At 37.4% G+C, this 20,024-nt stretch overlaps 2 protein-coding genes across 5 annotated transcripts in view; one reads left to right on the forward strand and one right to left on the reverse strand.

The window, feature by feature from the left end:
* Positions 1-17,693, forward strand: part of LOC147763297 (uncharacterized) — a 99,264-nt gene extending 81,571 nt beyond the window's left edge. Inside the window, exon 4 of one of the 2 annotated variants that reach the window (XR_015333152.1) lies at positions 14,586-17,689. Coding sequence is in view for 1 of the 2 variants with exons in the window: in XM_087006404.1 (XP_086862530.1) it covers positions 14,586-14,674 (89 nt within the window). In the remaining variant the exon portion in view is untranslated. Of the gene's footprint in view, positions 1-14,585 lie in introns of both variants that reach the window. The other variant, XM_087006404.1, reaches the window with a different exon arrangement.
* LOC112042307 (melatonin receptor type 1B-A-like) lies at positions 334-18,825 on the reverse strand. 3 transcript variants are annotated; one of them, XM_087006394.1, is made up of 2 exons: positions 18,442-18,825; positions 334-2,309 (listed from the first exon to the last, which is right to left on the reverse strand). In XM_087006394.1, the coding sequence occupies exon 2, from the start codon at positions 2,148-2,150 to the stop codon at positions 984-986; it is 1,167 nt and encodes a 388-aa protein (XP_086862520.1). In that variant the 5' UTR covers positions 2,151-2,309; positions 18,442-18,825; the 3' UTR covers positions 334-983. The 3 variants fall into 3 exon arrangements, with proteins under 3 accessions (XP_086862520.1, XP_086862517.1, XP_086862519.1); XM_087006391.1 differs by lacking the exon at positions 18,442-18,825 and adding an exon at positions 9,769-10,260; XM_087006393.1 differs by lacking the exon at positions 18,442-18,825 and adding an exon at positions 4,927-5,419.
* Between the last annotated feature and the right edge of the window lie 1,199 nt (positions 18,826-20,024).

Raw genomic sequence — 20,024 nt, forward strand, 5'->3', positions numbered from 1 at the left:
TCTTTTTCATAAATTTCAACTTCATATGCATTAATTAATTTATTCTGTTGTAACTTCAACATTCATCTTCATTAGTATGATTTTCCAGGCCAGTTCGTATCTTTAAAGAAAAGACAAAAAAATGTTTCATTTTAGGTGTCTTTATGCCATAGTCCAACCACTTGCATCCAAATTCATATCAAAGTCATATCTGGTATGTAACACATGGCTTAATGCACTACCTACTATCGGGGTAAGTGCTTTCCCCCCTCCCCCCCCCCCCCTTCTATCTCTGAGCATCTTACTTGTTATTTGTCATTTTATGTGCAGTAAAAGAAAAGCCATATAGTTTTTCTTACACTTTTATTTCAAGAAGACACACATCATTTGTTGGACACGCACTTATATCATCAAAAATTAAACATACAGTACTCTCTTACCCTGTACAAATTGAATGCACAAACATATAGGAAAAATATACATTCGATTGCAGTGTCATAACCAGGTTATATGGTTACTGTCTATTTTCTGTGATGGAAGGACCCAGGAGCTGTTTATGATTCTCCTTGCAGTAGATAAAACAAGAAGTTAACAGTTCTGGAGCACATTATTATACTGGTATTACTGGGTATTATTATTTCTCCGCAAGGTAGACAACTGAGAATTTAAGGTGTGCAACAATAACCAAAAGAACTCTGAAAAAGCTTAATACTAATGTGATGCCAAAGTTATGGGTAATTAATTTTGATGTAATTTAATCTGCATGAAGATATAATTGTCAATTAATAAGGAAATATGGTCTATATTCAGCTGGAATCATTGAATTTTTCCCAGAGGAATATGAAAATAATTCACAAAACAAAATGTTTGCTGATTAAAAGGTAAACAAACCAAAGCAATTCTAGCCTGAGAATGAGAGTGACACCTTGGATTGGCTCAGTTAATAGAAATTTCATTAAGTCCCTGGTGTTAATGGTGGCTGATTGAAGTAATCCCCAGTGGTTTTAGGTACCTTTTATTGCCACAGCCAGGTTACCTGTAGTTGTCAGGGAAGTCTTCGGGGTGGGGTTAGGATCAGACTCTGAACTGCACTGCAAATAGCTTCTGGTCTCTAAACTTTGTCTTCCATGATGATTCTGTGCCTTCTTGTCCTTTATTTTCTTTTTTGTTTTGTTTTGTTTATCTTTCCCAACAGTTTTGAGACAGGTGTTCCGTATTTGCTGATTCATAAGGCCGTAGATAACTGGGTTAAGACAGGTTCCGATGTGATGGAGGACAGAAACAAAGACGTAGACATCAGCGTCTAAGTTGTTCTTTTTGTCAACTACACGCACAACACCATATATCAAATATCCTATGACAAAGATTAAAAAAGTAACTCCGAACATTTTGGTTATTTGAATTTCACGCCGCACAGATGTTTGCACAAGATGCATGTTCCTCTGTACTCTACGAACATATATGAATATTGTTGCAAAACATACTACAACTATTATACTCGGGATAATTATTATAACTGATATTGAGGCAAGAGTTCTTGCTGAATATGCAGAAGAAATGACACATCGTAATAACTTTGGCACATACTGTGACATTCGGGCAAAGAAAGAAGGTACTACAGCTAAGAGTGGAATGATTCTTGTCAAAAATAAGACTAATACAACATACAATGTTTTTGACATACTTTGATAGAAATTATTCTTTACTACAACAAGGTAGCGGTGGATGGCTATCAGAGCTGAATGCCAAACAGAACAGCCACTGAGAAGAATTGAGAACTCTGGTAGCATTTGACACCACAGATCATTAGCCAACCATGACAGTGTGATGTACGTTTGTATCACAAAGACTTGGGTGAAGACGATATTCATGACATCATTCATGCACAAGCTCACAATAAACACATTAATAGCATTCCAAAGTTTCCTATGTTTGCAGACGATATAGGTAATCCAGAAGATTCCGAGGAGTGCCTCTATTGAGAATGGGATCATGACCACCACAGCAATGGCTGTCGCTGTCCTGGATGGTAGAACATCGCTAGGAGGATATGTGTCGTTGATATTATTAGCACAGGCTATCAGAGAATTGTCTGAGTATGATAAAGAGTTGTTGCCTGTCGTCTGGATTCCCGTGCAAACTGTTAAGTTATTGTTCAGATTAACCTCCATTGTATTGTCACAGTTTGTTTTTTAATAATCAATAGTATGCTGTGTGGGGTCTGTCCTTTCTATGGCAGAATGTGTATAGTTTACAGAGCCAGGTGCCAGATTATGTCGTCATGGAGACAGGAATCACCACTGGAGGCTGCAGGGGGTCTGATGCCTTCTCTGAAAAGATGTCAAATCAAGCTTGAATTATGATTTTTTTTTTTTTTTTACAAAACTTCAGTAATTATAATCTGGATGTCTGAGAATGGAGTTACTTTAACCTCCAGTAAAAAGTTGACTTCATTAAAAAACTCCTGTAATATTTAACCTCCAAAACAGTTTTTACCAGTTGTCTTTAAGGGTTCATTCCCTATGAAAATATTGTGCTGCATAGTTGGATACAACTGCCCAGGGACTCTTGCTGAATGCAGTCAGATTAACAGACCTCTTTCTTGAATTGAGTAGAATACTGAAAATCTGATGATCGCAAGTACAATGGAAACAGATGGAGGCATGTTAAGCTGTTGATCCGATTGCAATCTGCAAGAGTCCCCATGGAGTTGGATCAGTCTGTAGAATGTTAGTTTCATTGGGAGTGAATTCTTATTTTCTCAGTCAAAAAAAAGATTATTCAGAGGGTTTCTGCCTCCTCAACTTTTGGTTTGCTCCCAAAATCAAATTGAATGATGTGATGCATGAATACTCAATTTTTTTTTCTAACCATCTGTTTTTTAAAGAGAGGAATGTATGTTTAATTTATTGACTTTTTTTTTTTTAAGAAAATGGATGTTTGAATATTTCATATCTTTCCTCTAAATTGTAACATTGCCAGATGCTGCATTATTGTCATATTTGTATGGACTTGTATGTTCACACATGCTGCTGCAAAATATCATTTTTTTTTTGTTAGCAACTAGTGCCCAAAAGTGAATTTAATTATACTTTTGTGTTATCTAGGAAAGGCATACACAGTGAAGTTAAGTTATTTAGATGCAATGTGATACATGCGTATAAATGTAAAATAAAATGATGTATATATGGCTGACATGATTGATGAAGTTTGTATTCAGCTGCATTTTGTTAAGTGCTTTGAGTGATTTTCAAATTGGCAATCAGATTCATCTATGTATATGTCTTTTTCAATGGTTTGTTAGAAAACAGCACTTGATCAATTGTTTCATTTCTTCTGTACATATTATTTTGATAAAATTTTGGAATATTGGAAAGTAGAATATATGATCTGGAATGCCAACAGAACAACCTGCCATCTTTGAAGAAAAGGAGGGAATGATTACTGAATAAAACTTTTTAGATGAAAAAAATGTATATGAGTGAAATTTGTTATATAGTTTTAATTATCATTTGATTTCAAGTCAGTATGATTCTTACAGTTATGAGAAAAATATCTCCCGTAAGAAAAATGCTAAGTTTGTGAGAGTCTCTCTTTGCACTAGCTGGTAATGAAGACAACATTGTTCATTGTAGCATAATTGTTTTTAATGAAATGGTGTACCACTATGTGAATTTTGGACGATCCCGGATCCAAGCAAACATTGGTTAAAATAGAAATGTTCGACAATGAACCTGCAGTAATAATGCTAAGTATATTCGGTACACATAGCATTTAACAAAATCACTTTATGTAATGCTTCATTGATATGATAGAATAGACAAATTGACCATAATATTGAATTCTACAGAAGGTTCAGTGAATTATCAGATTTCTGCTTAAGTCATTCACAAAGTGAACTTAAAATTAGTATTGCAAGATCAAATTGATTGGAAAACTGTTTAAAATGTCATCCACCAGATTTTGTTTAATGTCAAAGCAATTTTTCTTACAATGTTGCATTATACATGTATATTTACCAGTAATGTAATCTTGTAATTTAAGCTATGAATAATTGAAGCAAGAGATTTTACCCATTTACACTGCATATAATCTTACACCAGAAAGTATCAAATGACTAAGAAAATAAATAAATATACATTGTTCTACACATTGTACAGATACTAGTACCTGCATGTACATGTATGTCCTCTAGCACATCTGTTTCATAGCTGGTTTTCAAAAATGACCTTTTAAAAAAATATTGTTTCCCAGTCTCAGAATCCCAGAGGTAAACTGTCACTGTCATCACTAAAAAAGGTACATGTCTGCTCAAAAAGACCAAAGACAGTGTTAAAAATTACCATTTATATGAAATCACTGATGATTTTTCTACATGAAACTTTATGTGTCATCATGTCTGTGATCACGCAGTTATGTATATATAGCATCTTTAATTCATATTTAGACCAGTTACTCATGAACATGGTTTTTTTTTTAACTGGTGAGATGTGCCTCAAGCTTCACATATCACCTGATGCTCAAAAACTACAAAACAAGATTCTACAAAACAAGATGTATCGATTGTTGGTTTGTTACTTCTTAAATAATTGTAAACTTGAAGAACAAATATTTAGGAAATAACCTCTTCATGGTAGAACTCTTTCTTGGTGTGGTGTCGTATTCTAACTCAAAGTCTGATACAAACCACGAACTTGAGTGTGAAACAAGAATTAAACATCACAATTCCCCATGACTCAATCTAAGTATTGATTGCAAATTATGATAACTTCAAAGGATTTTTAATCATTGTTCCATCCAGGTATGCCGCTATAATATCCTGTCATCACACCAGCCTAATAATTAGAATGTCGTGAAAAACAAGAAAACTTATAATATTAATACAATGAATTTCAGCAGCTGTTTTCCTGCATATAGTCATCAGTGCAGATCAGCTGGCAGTCTTACCTTGATTCTTATAGCCTATGATCTTTACCCAAGTTGTATGCTATTTCCCCCAAGCATAGTCCATCCTCACAGAAATCAATGTTCGTTATGGCTGGGAAATGACTTCCTATTCTCCTTGTTCATTTTATCCCATAAGCCAATGAAAAGCTGAATCAACTCTACAGTAGCACTAGTACATCGTAGAGAGTGTCTTGTGGGAGATTACTTTTATGAGCCGTGGCAGCCTGCACATATTTGTGGTGTATTTGCCAGTATAAAGTCAGAGTGGATCAGGCTAGGAACACTTTCTGCAGAAGCGCAGGTATTGTTAGGAAGTTACACACACACACTGTGCACGTGCTGCAAACAATTTCTACATCGTAGCCTGGCTAAGGCTGACAGAACCAGAACTCAGATCCATAAATTCCTTTTTAAATATTTACTCAGTTCCTATATCCATTGCTGAAACCACTAGAAATAAGCTGAGAAGGTTTGATTTTTTTGGATTTTTAAATAACAGCCAAGATCTGCATGGGAACATTTCTTGTAAGTGGCTACTAAGGAAAAAAGATCCGTACCATGTTTGCGTATGAGTGTGTTCTTGTGTCTTAATGTGTATATATCTGCAACAGCATAAGGCATGTGAATTAAAACAAGATGAATGTAATATACACTTTGAGTTATGTAAACCACTCAAGCTAATGTGTATATTATTGCATTGTTTTCACAAATCTTATGCTTAAGGGATTTAAAAAAAGAAGGAAGACAATTTATAGATAATTTTTCAAATGGTATGATCTTAGATTTCCAAGTTATGGCCTTTCCCAAGTGTTAATAAAATAAAAATGTAGGATATTATCAATCAGTGAAAGTAAGCTTAAGTGAGATGTCGCATATTTTCTTAGTTTGTATGAAACAACTGTAATAGGACTTCTAATTGTTTATAAAACAAAGTCATATTGGATTGACTATGTATGTCAGAATTGCGTATGAAGACAATTGTAGGGTACATAAATCTAGTGAATGATTAGACCAGGATAAAACCTGTTGGTACTGATGAAATGAATGAAATTGGCTAGGGAGGGAGGGAGGGAAGGGGTGGCAATGGTTGAGGCCGTGGAGAGGGGGGGGGCAGTGGATGAGGTCTGGGAGGGGGCAGTGGATGAGGTCTGGTAGGGGGGCAGTGGATGAGGTCTGGGGAGGGCAGTGGATGAGGTCTGGGAGGGGGACAGTGGATGAGGTCTGGGAGGGGGACAGTGGATGAGGTCTGAGAGGGGGGCCGTGGATGAGGTCTGAGAGGGGGGGGCAGCGGATGAGGTCTGGGAGGGGGGGGCAGTGGATGAGGTCTGGGAGGGGGGGCAGTGGGTGAGGTCTGGGAGGGGAGGCAGTGGATGAGGTCTGGGAGGGGGGCAGTGGATGAGGTCTGGGAGGGGGACAGTGGATGAGGTCTGAGAGGGGGGCCGTGGATGAGGTCTGAGAGGGGGGGGCAGCGGATGAGGTCTGGGAGGGGGGGCAGTGGATGAGGTCTGGGAGGGGGGGCAGTGGGTGAGGTCTGGGAGGGGAGGCAGTGGATGAGGTCTGGGAGGGGGGCAGTGGATGAGGTCTGGGAGAGGGGCAGGGGATGAGGTCTGCGAAGGGGATAGCAGATGAAGTCAGGGAGGGAGCAGTGACATAGGTCTGGGAGGGGACAGCGGATGAGGCCAGTGATCTTTGTGAGCTGGAGGGAGGGAAGGGGTGGCAATGGTTGAGGCCGTGGAGAGGGGGGGGGCAGTGGATGAGGTCTGGGAGGGGGCAGTGGATGAGGTCTGGTAGGGGGGCAGTGGATGAGGTCTGGGGAGGGCAGTGGATGAGGTCTGGGAGGGGGACAGTGGATGAGGTCTGGGAGGGGGACAGTGGATGAGGTCTGAGAGGGGGCAGTGGATGAGGTCTGAGAGGGGGGGCAGCGGATGAGGTCTGGGAGGGGGACAGTGGATGAGGTCTGAGAGGGGGGCAGTGGGTGAGGTCTGGGAGGGGAGGCAGTGGATGAGGTCTGAGAGGGGGGGCAGCGGATGAGGTCTGGGAGGGGGACAGTGGATGAGGTCTGAGAGGGGGGCCGTGGATGAGGTCTGAGAGGGGGGGGCAGCGGATGAGGTCTGGGAGGGGGGGGCAGTGGATGAGGTCTGGGAGGGGGGGCAGTGGGTGAGGTCTGGGAGGGGAGGCAGTGGATGAGGTCTGGGAGGGGGGCAGTGGATGAGGTCTGGGAGAGGGGCAGGGGATGAGGTCTGCGAAGGGGATAGCAGATGAAGTCAGGGAGGGAGCAGTGACATAGGTCTGGGAGGGGACAGCGGATGAGGCCAGTGATCTTTGTGAGCTGGAGGGAGGGAAGGGGTGGCAATGGTTGAGGCCGTGGAGAGGGGGGGGGCAGTGGATGAGGTCTGGGAGGGGGCAGTGGATGAGGTCTGGTAGGGGGGCAGTGGATGAGGTCTGGGGAGGGCAGTGGATGAGGTCTGGGAGGGGGACAGTGGATGAGGTCTGGGAGGGGGACAGTGGATGAGGTCTGAGAGGGGGCAGTGGATGAGGTCTGAGAGGGGGGGCAGCGGATGAGGTCTGGGAGGGGGACAGTGGATGAGGTCTGAGAGGGGGGCAGTGGGTGAGGTCTGGGAGGGGAGGCAGTGGATGAGGTCTGAGAGGGGGGGCAGCGGATGAGGTCTGGGAGGGGGACAGTGGATGAGGTCTGAGAGGGGGGCCGTGGATGAGGTCTGAGAGGGGGGGGCAGCGGATGAGGTCTGGGAGGGGGGGGCAGTGGATGAGGTCTGGGAGGGGGGGCAGTGGGTGAGGTCTGGGAGGGGAGGCAGTGGATGAGGTCTGGGAGGGGGGCAGTGGATGAGGTCTGGGAGAGGGGCAGGGGATGAGGTCTGCGAAGGGGATAGCAGATGAAGTCAGGGAGGGAGCAGTGACATAGGTCTGGGAGGGGACAGCGGATGAGGCCAGTGATCTTTGTGAGCTGATATCTGGGTCTGGGTACATAACAGAAAAATCCATTATTGTTTTATCAAATCTGATTGATTTACGATTCATTCAGATTTCTTTGTAGGGGATTGTTATCCTGGTTCATAGGACCCACAAGCTTACTAGTAATTTCCTTTCACATCAATAATTGCATTTAAAAAAGCTGCATGATACTGGCAGAAGTTTAACTAGTTTGACTCTTTGACCTTCTGCACTTTTTGCCTAATCCTCAAGTTGCAAATACAACATGCAACACACTATATACTAGAGACAAGAAACTTGAGATTTTATCTGTCTAGAAAAAGTTTTAGAAAGCTTTCAACTCCTTATAAACAATATGCCAAAAGTATAATCATCGACATAATGTCGGGCTTGCACACTGTTTTCAATTGATTCACTACAGGTATCTTACAAGAATGCACTTAACAAGCTAAAAACACTTCTTATACAGGCAATATTCTGCCATTGAAGCCAGCTTGTAAAGTAGGAAATAGTCTTCTTCCTATCCATCTATCCATCAGACATTGAAAGGTTTCCAGACCTTAGTTAATTATTCTCATCATGTAAAGTGCATGGTCTTGGCAAAATGATCATTTTGCTTATAGTTACAGTATTGACTGGATCATTTTCAATGGGCAAGAATTATCATCAAACTTTCAAATACATCAGGCCCGTAGCCAGAAATTTCAAAAGGGGGTTCTTTTTCTGAAAAAGTGGACCTTTTTCCATAAAAGCTTCATGTACCTAGATCAAACTTTACCCAGAGTGGACCTTTTTTCTAGTAAAAGGGGTGGTTCTTTTGAACCTCCCGAACCCCCCCCCCCCTGGCTATGGGCCTGAACATTATTTTATAATCACAAAAATTAAATTTTCTCTGTGGCATTTATGGTGCTTTTTATAGAACTACAGAGTAGCTTGTTTTTTCATTTTGTTGCTACCGCTCAATAGCTCTATTTTTAAGATATTATGATGTAAAAATACAGCATCCGTAAAAATTCACAATTTACCCCCATTGAAAAGATCGAGTGATTACCATTGACATGTATTAAGAAACTATGAGTAATGTACAGTATTATCAGTTTTACCAGTACTTACATTCAGACAATGACACATATTTTTTCCCTCTAGCAAAGTAAAGTCAAAAGCTTTTACTACAGGCAGTACATGCAGCATCAAACCAACAGGTTTGTTGAGCAATTTGTTGTTAATAAGAAGCCAAGATTTACAGGTACATGTATACTTGTATACTTGCACATGAAATCCAGGTATGTTGCAGCTGTTTGATGGGTCCTGGATGTTATTCAGGGTAGTGTGCAGAGGAAGAATTATATCCCCCCCCCCCCCCCCCCCCCGGTCAGTATCCCCTGGGGTAATAGTGGCCAGAGTAGTTATAATTGATCTTACCTGGATGTTCAGATATTAAGACGTAACAAGTGGATCTCTATAAGAACATGTAAATTAACATTGTTGACTAATGATATGTGCACATAAATCATAGAAATGCAATAAGTGGATTTAATTTTTTTTTTCTGGAGCCCCAGTACTTACAGTTTTTCATTTATATTTACAACAGATTGTTGATAATTAAATTAATAATCAAAGTCTTAAATTGCTTTATTTTGACACAGAAGACAATACCCTGATTTTCATGTTTGTGAAAGAAATAATTACAAATAATTAATCTTGGTGCTGATCATAGATTTTTCTATTTTCATTAGATAGAAAAACATGGTATTATTACCAACTGTCAATCCATCCTGATATAAAAGAAAGTTGGCTCATATACCAAAAAGAACTTTTGAATTTGTGACCTGTGGTCAAACATGCTTGTACAAGAACGAAAACTTTTCTATTTACCAAAATTGTCCAACTTACCAAAGTTAACAGCTGCTTTTACCTGTGTTCCTTTGTTGATAACTTCTTTAACCTTTGTAGATAACACAGGCTATGCTTCACCTGTAGTATAATAATCAAACTTCCAGTCAGCATGGTCTCCTTCTAACTCATGATTTTCTATTACAACTACACTGTCCAGATATCTTGAAGACTGACAAGGAAAACTGGCAAATCACATCTAAGAAGCCACGAGATGATCACATTCAGTTGCAGCTCTAATTATCCTACCTTGTCGAGTGTATTTCCCTGAAGCTAGAAACTAATCAAAGAATCATCCGCGTTTCCAGGAAATTATCTTTTGTCTAGGTTAGGATGTTGATAAGAATCTGTACCTCATTTTTTCTCTGGACTTTGATTGAAAGTTTTTCTAGTTACCATTTCTGTACTTGAAACTACAATTGTAATTGACAGATTTAGTTAAACATTTTCTATTTTAAGGTATCTTGGTTGGTCATGAGTATTTTTCATTCTCATTAGAGAAAATATCAACAGGCCAGCAAGTATATAAAAAACTTGATAGTAAATCTTTATTCGCAAATCATTATCTGTAATAAATTTAATTGGGCATCACTAAAAATTGACATGGTTTCTAATATCTGCAAGTACGGTGCCTCATAAAATTTGTAATTAATAAAACATTAGGCGAATCCATTACTTGCTTAGGTAGATGCAGAGTCATTCATCACTTCAATGGAAGAGAAGTTCAAACTGTTTGTTGAAAACAGGAATCTCTCTCTTGATGAAGAAAGTTATTTACATTTCTCCTAAAATATTTTGTACGTAGAAGAAAGAGGATTCAGATGATTTGAAAAGCAAAATAACGAGCCTCTGTTTTGAAGTCTTATTGTTTCTGTAGCTAATGGAGATATTTGTTTTAATTGTCCAATTAATTCAAATCAAATGCTAATCAAATGTAAAACATGCTTACTCAATATTTTGATAAAAAATGATACATTTACTATGGCTGTGTGCAAATTTACTAATAAATCAGGAAAATAGTAAGATTTGACCTTCAAAGTCCTCAGTAAAATGAGGCAAGTGAGGACCATGCACATGTACTGTACAATATGTTTTTCATTAAAATCAACATTAAAAGAGACTTTAATATGTCATGCATGAAGAACAATGCTCAAACCCTTTATTGTTTATTTGGGTGACACATTTTGCAAGATTTGAACTACAAACCTATTAAGTGTAAAGTCATCAAAATCAAAAAGAAAAATGATCAGTACATACCTCAAAGAGATGATGTACCTCAAAGAGATGACGTGAAATAGAATGGGATTGGAGCCAAGCAGGCTTTCATCCGCAGAGTTAAATTGGAGGATTATACAGAAAGGTTTCTCATTTAAAATGGAATAAACTCAAGGAAATAGACATGGTGTTTTGTCTACAAAGAATTATGTATGTACAAAGTGTCACAAGTCTTTTAGTCTGGCTTCTCCATTAGTCCAGGCAAACAATCCAACATCGTCAAAGTGCCAATGAGGCATGAAATTTAAATCAATTAACCTAACTGATTGTTTGCAGGCATAATGGCTTAATGACTGAAATCAGAGAAGCATTAGAGTTTCTAAAGAAAAATCAATGAAAAATTTGAGATATGAAAAGCTGGGTGCGTTAATCTGTTCAGCAGCCATTTGTTGAGATTGCTGTGTCAATAGACCTGGCAATCGGAACTCTTCTCGTTAGTTACGTTAAATGCTCCAGAGGCATACGCAGGGATTATCTTGCAATGTTCATATGCATATTAAAACAGAGACAATACCTACAGGGAATTAATGACTGGACTTTTGTGGTATCTTCCCTATGTGTTTGTCATATCTGTTTTATTGTGCAATTTTTTAAATTCTCTCTTATCCTTAATTCTACATTTCTTGGTAATATCCACACCCCTTTCATGTTGAACTCCAGGAGATAATGGAGTGAGGAGTGGGGTGTGAATGTGTTTTTCTAGGAATTTCTGATAAATTGCTTTAGTGTAAGTTATACTGTATGTATAAAAATTATTTTATTAGTTAAGCTAAAGTAGGCACAAGAACAACTTGAGACAGGAGAGAGTTGGCAGAATATGTGATTATTGCCATTAGCACTGTATTTAATATATATATATATTTATATATATATATAAATTTGAGCTAGTGCAGGTGAATGGTTGTTTAATTCTAAATGTAAGGCCATTTTTAAATGTTAGATGGCTCCCCTCTTTAATTAGTGGACAGGTGCCGCACCTGGGTACCTTACATTTTTGTACTCGTATTGTTGAGGTTTCCACATTTGTCCTGGAATTCATTTGTTCTAAATTTAGTTTAACTATTATTAAATAACTAAAAAAAAAGGAATTGGCAAACAAGAAAAAACTGTCTTGAAAGAAGTCAAAGTCAAAGGGAGGAAACCTTGGAAGTTACCAGTTGCCTGTTCAACCTTTTGTGCCCTTATTTCCTCATGAGTAATTTCTGGTGGCTGGAGTAATTACAACATATTAAACTAAACCAGCAGAGATCTCTCCTAGCTGTCCCAGTAATGAAGATTTAAATCACTTTCACCTTGAAGAGATTTTCTGGTGGTAATTTAGTGTGGTATCCATACTCCACAACATTTATATATGTTTTATTTTCTGACACTAGGGAACTTGCCCACACATTCACATATGATGAAAATATGTCCTGTCCTTTGTAACATTCAGAATTGCTGTTTTCTTTGATCTGTGATACAGACAGATGGACCATACAATGTGGAAATGGTCCATGTAGACAAATAAATATGCATGTACCAAACATACACACTCTAGTAATATGGGGCCATAGCAATGGTGTCCAATGGTTCAATGGTCTGACATTTCATTGGTCCAAATGTTCACTATAGAATCTTCGGAGGAACGAACCCTTGATTAAAAAAACGATGAAAAGGTTTACCATTTTTTGGACCAATGAACTTTTGGACCAGCGAGACGCCCCCAGTAATATATATATGCACTAGAACTTGATTAATGGATACCTTTTGAAACAAACCTGAAAATGTCACTTAATGCAGAAATATGAAGGTTGTTACTATACCTGTAGTTACTCTGTACAGGTGAGACATTGAACTGCTATCTCATTACCTGCAGGCGCTATAAATTAATTGAAGGGACGTAATTGCCACTATTAAGTTAATTGAATTAAGATAATGTGGAAGACATCCATAAACCCGTCAGATATTAAATTGGGTTTGTGCTATGGATGGTTTTACTCTTAACAGATTGCAGTGCTTGGTTTGCAATCTAGCAAAGTGCAGCTGGTTCCACTTCATAGCACTTGCTACGAGTTTTGCGTTACATGCATGTTTTATTTCAATATCACTATTCATCTGTTTATTATTATTCATTATTTACAGTCGAGTATTTCGGATCTGAAGTTATGCCTAGAGTACTTTTTATCAAAATCACCGTCTTTTATTTTTTAATCTGATATTTGATTCCAATGGCTGCAGTTATTTGGTAAGTGGGAGTAAATATTTGTAGAATTAAATGTAGTGAGGTTTTTCAATTGGCTCAAAGAAATATGTATCTGACTTTTATACAAAAACAATTATTGTATTAGAAAAGAGGGATTTTAATCCCCTGGGTTAACTGTGATGGGATATGCCATCTCTGCCTCTGACATCTGATATGTTTAATGGAAGCATCAACAATGTCATGTATGGGAAGTGCCTTTATTGAGTATTGTGACAGAGACAAAAGATTCCACCACTGAAACAACATGTGATTTAATTCTCCTGCAACATAATGTTGGGAGGTTTAATTTAGATTCTACATTAGACACTGCACGTATGTTTGTAACCTAGGACTGAATTCATTTAATGCAGTAGTATACAGACTGCTTCATTAACAAGGAAACTGCATGGTTTTGTGACTGTAATATTCCCCCGTAATCTTATATAAGGGATGTTTACATTACCTGGGAAAATGGCATGGTTGCTACTTTGGCAGTAAATAGATGGAATTTGTCTTGTTAAAGCAGTCAAACCCAGTTTTTCTAAATGTTCATCAAATTGGATTTTTTCTGAAAGTGTAATAAGGATACAGAGATTGAGTTGATTTCATTATTTGAGAACAGAAAATTAAGGCAGTCCACAGCCATGAGGTGCATTTTTTCTTTTTCCTTTCTTTTCTCCTATTATCATAGTTATTATTTATTATATATTATTTTTATTTGTTCATTATTTATAAAAAGCTCAGGTTCAAGTATTGATATTCGTGTCATGTATTAGTAGGGATAATGTGAACACACTGAAGTGGCCATCTTGAGTCCAATGGGAACGGGAAAACTTTTGGTTCATCCATGATTTTATTATCATCATTATTATCTGGTGTGCATGCATTTAATATAAAAACTAATGAAACAGAGTAAGATAACTACAGCTGGATTATTGTAATTAAGTTGTATTTCTAGACACATGAACATAATTTGCTTTTACTTGAAGTGCTTTGTAGAATTATTGCTGTGTTACAGCATGATGGGCGGTGGATTGGATATTAACAACTGCATTTGCAATATTTGCCTTATAAATGAGCTTGAAACCAGGATTTCTTAGTCAAGCTTTTAATGATCCAGTACCCTGACCAAGCCAAAGACATTCAGTCATGCTTATTTCCTACAAATTGTTCACTGATTTTTTAATTTGATTTTCTCTGCTGTCTGATTGTATTAGTATTTGACTACATGGTTTGAATCAAGAATAACCAGTAAAGTAAATCCTGTATCAGTCTGCCTTAAATGCCTTTTTTAGTATAGAGACATTTCTTCTTTCCACAGGTGAAATATGTGGTCACCTGGGACACAAGACTCCAGGAAGCCTGTGGCAGCCAAACCACACAGAAATAACCACCTGCAACGAAAATTAAACAAGACAGTGTAGAACAACCTGGAAATAAACCCTGCAGTTATATCAAGATTTCACAGCATGCAATCAACAAGTGCTGATTTCCATCTTTACACACATCAGATATATTGAAAAATTATTTTTCCAGCAATTTGATTTGGAATTAACATTATCTAGAAAAGTAGCTTTTCAATGTAATATATTTCATCTAGCATTGTGTACGATGTGCACAGTACACATTGACACCATGTGGTGGTACACTGTATGTTCATGACAGAATACATATCTGACTCAGACACTCATCATTTAAGACATCAGGCAATGTTACATGTGTTATTATATTACATGTACGTAGGATGGAGAGCTAAATGTTTTTGGAATTGGAACATCATATTTTCATGATTCATCAATTTTTGCTACTCACACAACTAAAGTCTGGCATAAAATGAAATATTTTTCAGAACTATAAAATTGTAATTTTGAGTAATAGTTTATAACAGGCTCATGCAGACAGGAGGGTACTAGCCTATACTGTAGTCAGGGGATGGTACACGTGTTAATAAACAATATACTACCATTATTGCAACAATATTGTACCAAAAAATTAATTACAGTCATAGACATAACATAAGATATTTATTTATTATTTTTTGGCTAGTATGTATAGATCGGGGGAGTCTCGATAGTCAGAAGGTTCACTGGTCCAAAAAATGGTAACAATTTCATCAGTTTTTTAATTAAGGGTTCATTGGTCCGAAGGTTCTATAGTGAACCTTCGGACTATTGAACCTTCGGACTATTGCTACAGCCTCTTATAGATCAGTGAAAGCCACCTTTCAGATCATGATGATTACAATACTTGATAGCATTTTGCACCATTCACCAACATCAGCTGTCTCCACATTTTTCCATAACATCAGCTTTAGATTCCCAGAGTCTTGGCATCAAGGAAGTACAGTATGATGGTTTTGTTTGATCTCTCAGTCATATATCCTCATGGACCAGGTAACTTCATTATCAAGTTCTTGTTACTGAATGATGCTGTCATTTTGTCTCTGCCATTATGGCCAGCCTGGGAACCTTTTATTGAACAAGGAGAACTTCAGAAAGGCATATACCAGTACAGCCAGCTGTGTCCTCTATACCTAATGGGGCAGACTTGTTAATGATCTTTTCCTCCATGTCACATATAGTAAATGCCCTGTCAATTATCATAATCGTTGCATGACTTCATAGGTAAGTAACAAATGGTGTCTCCTTACAAACCATTTCGATAGAAAAAATTGAGACTTTATGGTTACATTCATGATTTTCTTATATTTAAGGGGCAATTATTTTTTTCACAGATGCTGTCTTTGCCATAATTACTCTGTCTGTCAATGCCTACAACTAGCTCTTTTTTAAAGAGGTATCTGCATCATTTTATGTTTGAGAATATATGGAAATTTTAATTTCACAATCACATCCTCCACACGTACAGTATCCCTGGAGAATACACCATCAAGATCAATCCATCCATTGACCAATTTCACTTCCTGTTTTAAAAGAAACATCAGGTTGAATTTATCACTTAAATCAAGTCTTATCACAATTTCCACAGCTTGGCTTACATCACTTGTCATATCACTGTCACTAGATCGTCTTTGGTGATAGCTTGAGATGCTCACAGATAAGTTCTGCATTGCATGTCCCTTATCACTGGAAAATTGGCATCATGGTACAGACAATTCTCCCAAATGGAAAAAGGGAGTATTAAGTGTTTGCCAGTGTAAATGTTGCACATGCTTTCTTGAGAAGTTCAGGTGAAATATGTATCCCTAGTAAGAGGATCAGTTGGCAGTTACTGTTGGTAATTTTTGCACTGTTGGCCATTGTGATCGTACGTGTTCTGTACATGGATTTATTTTGGTTCCTGTATAAAAGGGACAATTCAAGGCACTGTTTCAGAGCAAGTGTGTGGCAGATCTCATCCCTGGATGCTGAAATCCACATACACTGTAGTAATCATGCATATAAGTTTATAAACCATGAATGATGCAGTGCACCTCTTCAAAATGTTTAAGACCATTTATTTCTTTTAGTTGATTGAATACCTGGATTATTTTCAAAAAAACTTGTGAACTGAAGAACAGTGTCATATTCTTGTAAAATTTTAATGCTTTAGATGTTCTGCAAGAAATCAATAGTGTATCCAATCATGAAAACACTGCTGGAAATTTTCTTTGTTGCTCATTTCCGTGTTATTCATTTTCTTTTTTATGGCATAATTTTACCAATTATAGGATGTCATGATAACCAGTATGTTTTTTATGGCATAGGTTTACCAATTATAGGATGTCATGATAACCAGTATGTTTTGTTAGTTAAATAAATTCACTATGGTTATTTTATGATTAAATTGAGTTTTATATTTCTTCATTTGCATTTTATTTGGAGGATTATGCTTTAAAAATCATCATCCACAGTAGTATTGATTGAACAGACTCCAGAAGTTCTGGTGGTTTAAACTATCTAATGTATGTTCTTTTGGCAAAAGAATAGGGGCATTGGCAAATAAACATTGATCTATGCATTTTTTGTTCATTTGTCAGTCTGATGGTAATTCCAATATGTTTTGTCATTTGGATTTGATAAAGCATATAACCTTTGGCAAACAATTTTTCAAAGATGACATTTTGTGAGGCTTAGCCTGCAAATGAAAGTAATTTTGTGATCTTTGTATTTGATAAAACTAGATGAAGAGAAAACAGTTGGCAGTAAAAGTAGATCTGTTTGGACCCTCTGAAGCACTTGCCATAAAGGCAGTCTAGATGTCAACAGGCCATTGGGGATTGAACCATGATTTTCTCTGCAACATTATCAATCAAGACTTAAGGTTAAGAAAACAAGCAGGCAGGAATAGTGGGCAGCCTAAATCAATTGTCTTGGAATTATGAGAGATCCATGTATATATCCCAAAGTTTCTACACATCTTAGCCTCTCTATAAATTTTATAATATTTATTTCAGTGCAGTGTTTTTTAATACATGCCTGTATCTTTTTAAAATACAGAACTTAAAAGAACAATTTAAAATTACAATTCATACCATGTACTTAACAGATTTAACAGACTCCCACTTGATGTGAAAGTTACATATCTTTTTGGTGCCAATCCTACGGGTCCTTGTTTCTCACATTCTGTCTTTTTTTATTCTAAATGACACTGCATGGGGCAATTAAGTAAATTAACTTAGTTTCCCTTAATAAGACTATGTAATGGCTGGTAATGGAATAAATCATGTAGCCTGGCAGTTATGCAAGCTGTGTAAACTTGGCATTTATCTCCCATGTGAATGAATACTAAATCCTGACAAAGCAAAATAATTATCATCATTTATATATTATTTTGACTCTTTTAGATCAACTATAACATAAGAATGATGAAGGAATATTTGTATTGTTTTGACTATGGTGTACCAGTAGATTACTGACATGGAGCTGATGAAAAGCTTTCTTTTTTTGATGAAATCTGAAAAGCATCCAACATGTAACTAATTTGATTTCCTTTCCAAAGGTTGTATGGTCTTAGCATGAGGAATATTCACCTTGTGTTTGCAGTGTGGAGAAAGATGGAAATAAAGTACACATGTACTGAGTACCTATTCCACAGCATGGCAATTGTATGGACTATCTGGTAGTGGAATTCTTGCACTATGAATTTTGCAACAAAATGAAATTGAGAATTTGGCAGCCTTATCCAAAGGTTGTCTTTCCTGTCAAGTCAGGACTGCCCATCTTGTGCAATCTTACCCAAAGGTTGTCTTTCCTGTCAAGTCAGGACTGCCTATCTTTGTGCAACTTCACCCAAAAGTTGTATTTCCAGTCAAGTTGGGGCTGCCTATCTTGTGCAATCTTTCCAAAGGCTGTCTTGACAAAAAGCCTTTAGATTGGCTTCCTTTAGGAAGCTATACTGGCAGCTGATGTCAGTGTTGGAATTGGTCACACAACATTCTTATGACCTACCTTATCTGGAAACATGGCCTATATGTAAAAACACTTGGTCACTAGAATCAGAAGTACGTGTACATTTCTTAGCACAGACACATGTTTTTGTATGTACTTACTTTCTCAACTGCAGAATCTTTGTCTTGTCTGAACTTCCTGGTTTACAGATGCCTATACACATGCCTATTCCCAGGTGCCAAGTTCATTGATTGGGATATGTTGTGGCATGCGTGATGTGCATATTTTGACCAGTTGAGACTTCTGATATGGAGATTTTCACACCAAAATCCATTTAACTGGCGACAAAGTGCCCGACAGACATTAATTAACCTAAATTGATACGTCTCAAGTAAGAAAAGTTTATAAATGTGAAAAAAAAGCAACTATAAGAACTCCTGATAGTGGATTTTAAAGTTATCTTTACATTTTACCCAATGAATTATGTTAAAATGATTTCTGAATTACAAAATTTTTTCTGCTCGGGCGTTTTGTTCGTCTACCATCGTTTTTCTTCAATACAACTAGTGTACCGTTATACTTGGGTGTCTACTACTAGCTCTTGTTCAGCAAAAAAGAACAATAGATCATGATTTCATATTTTCATCTTTCAAAACACTATATCTTAGATTTGAAAAATCATTCTGAGCCCGGCCTACACATGTATATTGTACGATCATGGAACCTTCAAGACTCTCAAAACTTCGAAGAAATATTTCTAAAGGATAAAAAAATTCAGCCGCATACAATTAAACCGTTCTACATGTATACACTGTACTCCCAAGTACAGAATCAAGGTTGAAACAGAATGTTGGATGAGGATAAAGTCCCTATTCACTTCTCTGAGGGGAATAAACCCCTCCCCCATAAAAAATAAAATTGTGCCATCCGTGTGTGATGAATTTTCACTATAACATATTCAGTTAAATCATCTTTAAAACATTAATATTGGTAAATTTGGAATTTTACGATTTGACACTTGCTATGTAAACAGAGTTTATCTTCTATCTTGCTCATGATCACATAAAGCTGTAGTGCTGTAAAACATTTTTAAAAGGGAAATTGCGTGGGCCCCTTTATTCACCCCAAAAGTGGATGAAATCCGAGTGCATTGCTCGATCTGTGCGACGTCCAATTTAACTCAAAAATCAACAGATCTATATTTTGCATCTACTTTAATATTTTGAGCAAATTTCCTACAATTTGTTCCGTCCATTTACTGAAATAAAAACCTTCATTTCCAAAACAAGTACCGGTAGTTTCATTCGAATCAAAAGTCGCAACTCACACAATAAAAGACTCTCAAAATATAATAGCAACAACATCTACCACACTTAAGGTGTCATTACCTCTTCAAAAATTATCGGTACATATCTTACTAATACTTCAAT

The sequence above is a fragment of the Lingula anatina genome, chromosome 2 (genome assembly GCF_051362555.1).
Source record: "Lingula anatina isolate TDL-2025a chromosome 2, LinAna3.0, whole genome shotgun sequence".
In the NCBI taxonomy this organism is placed as follows: Eukaryota; Metazoa; Brachiopoda; class Lingulata; order Lingulida; family Lingulidae; genus Lingula; species Lingula anatina.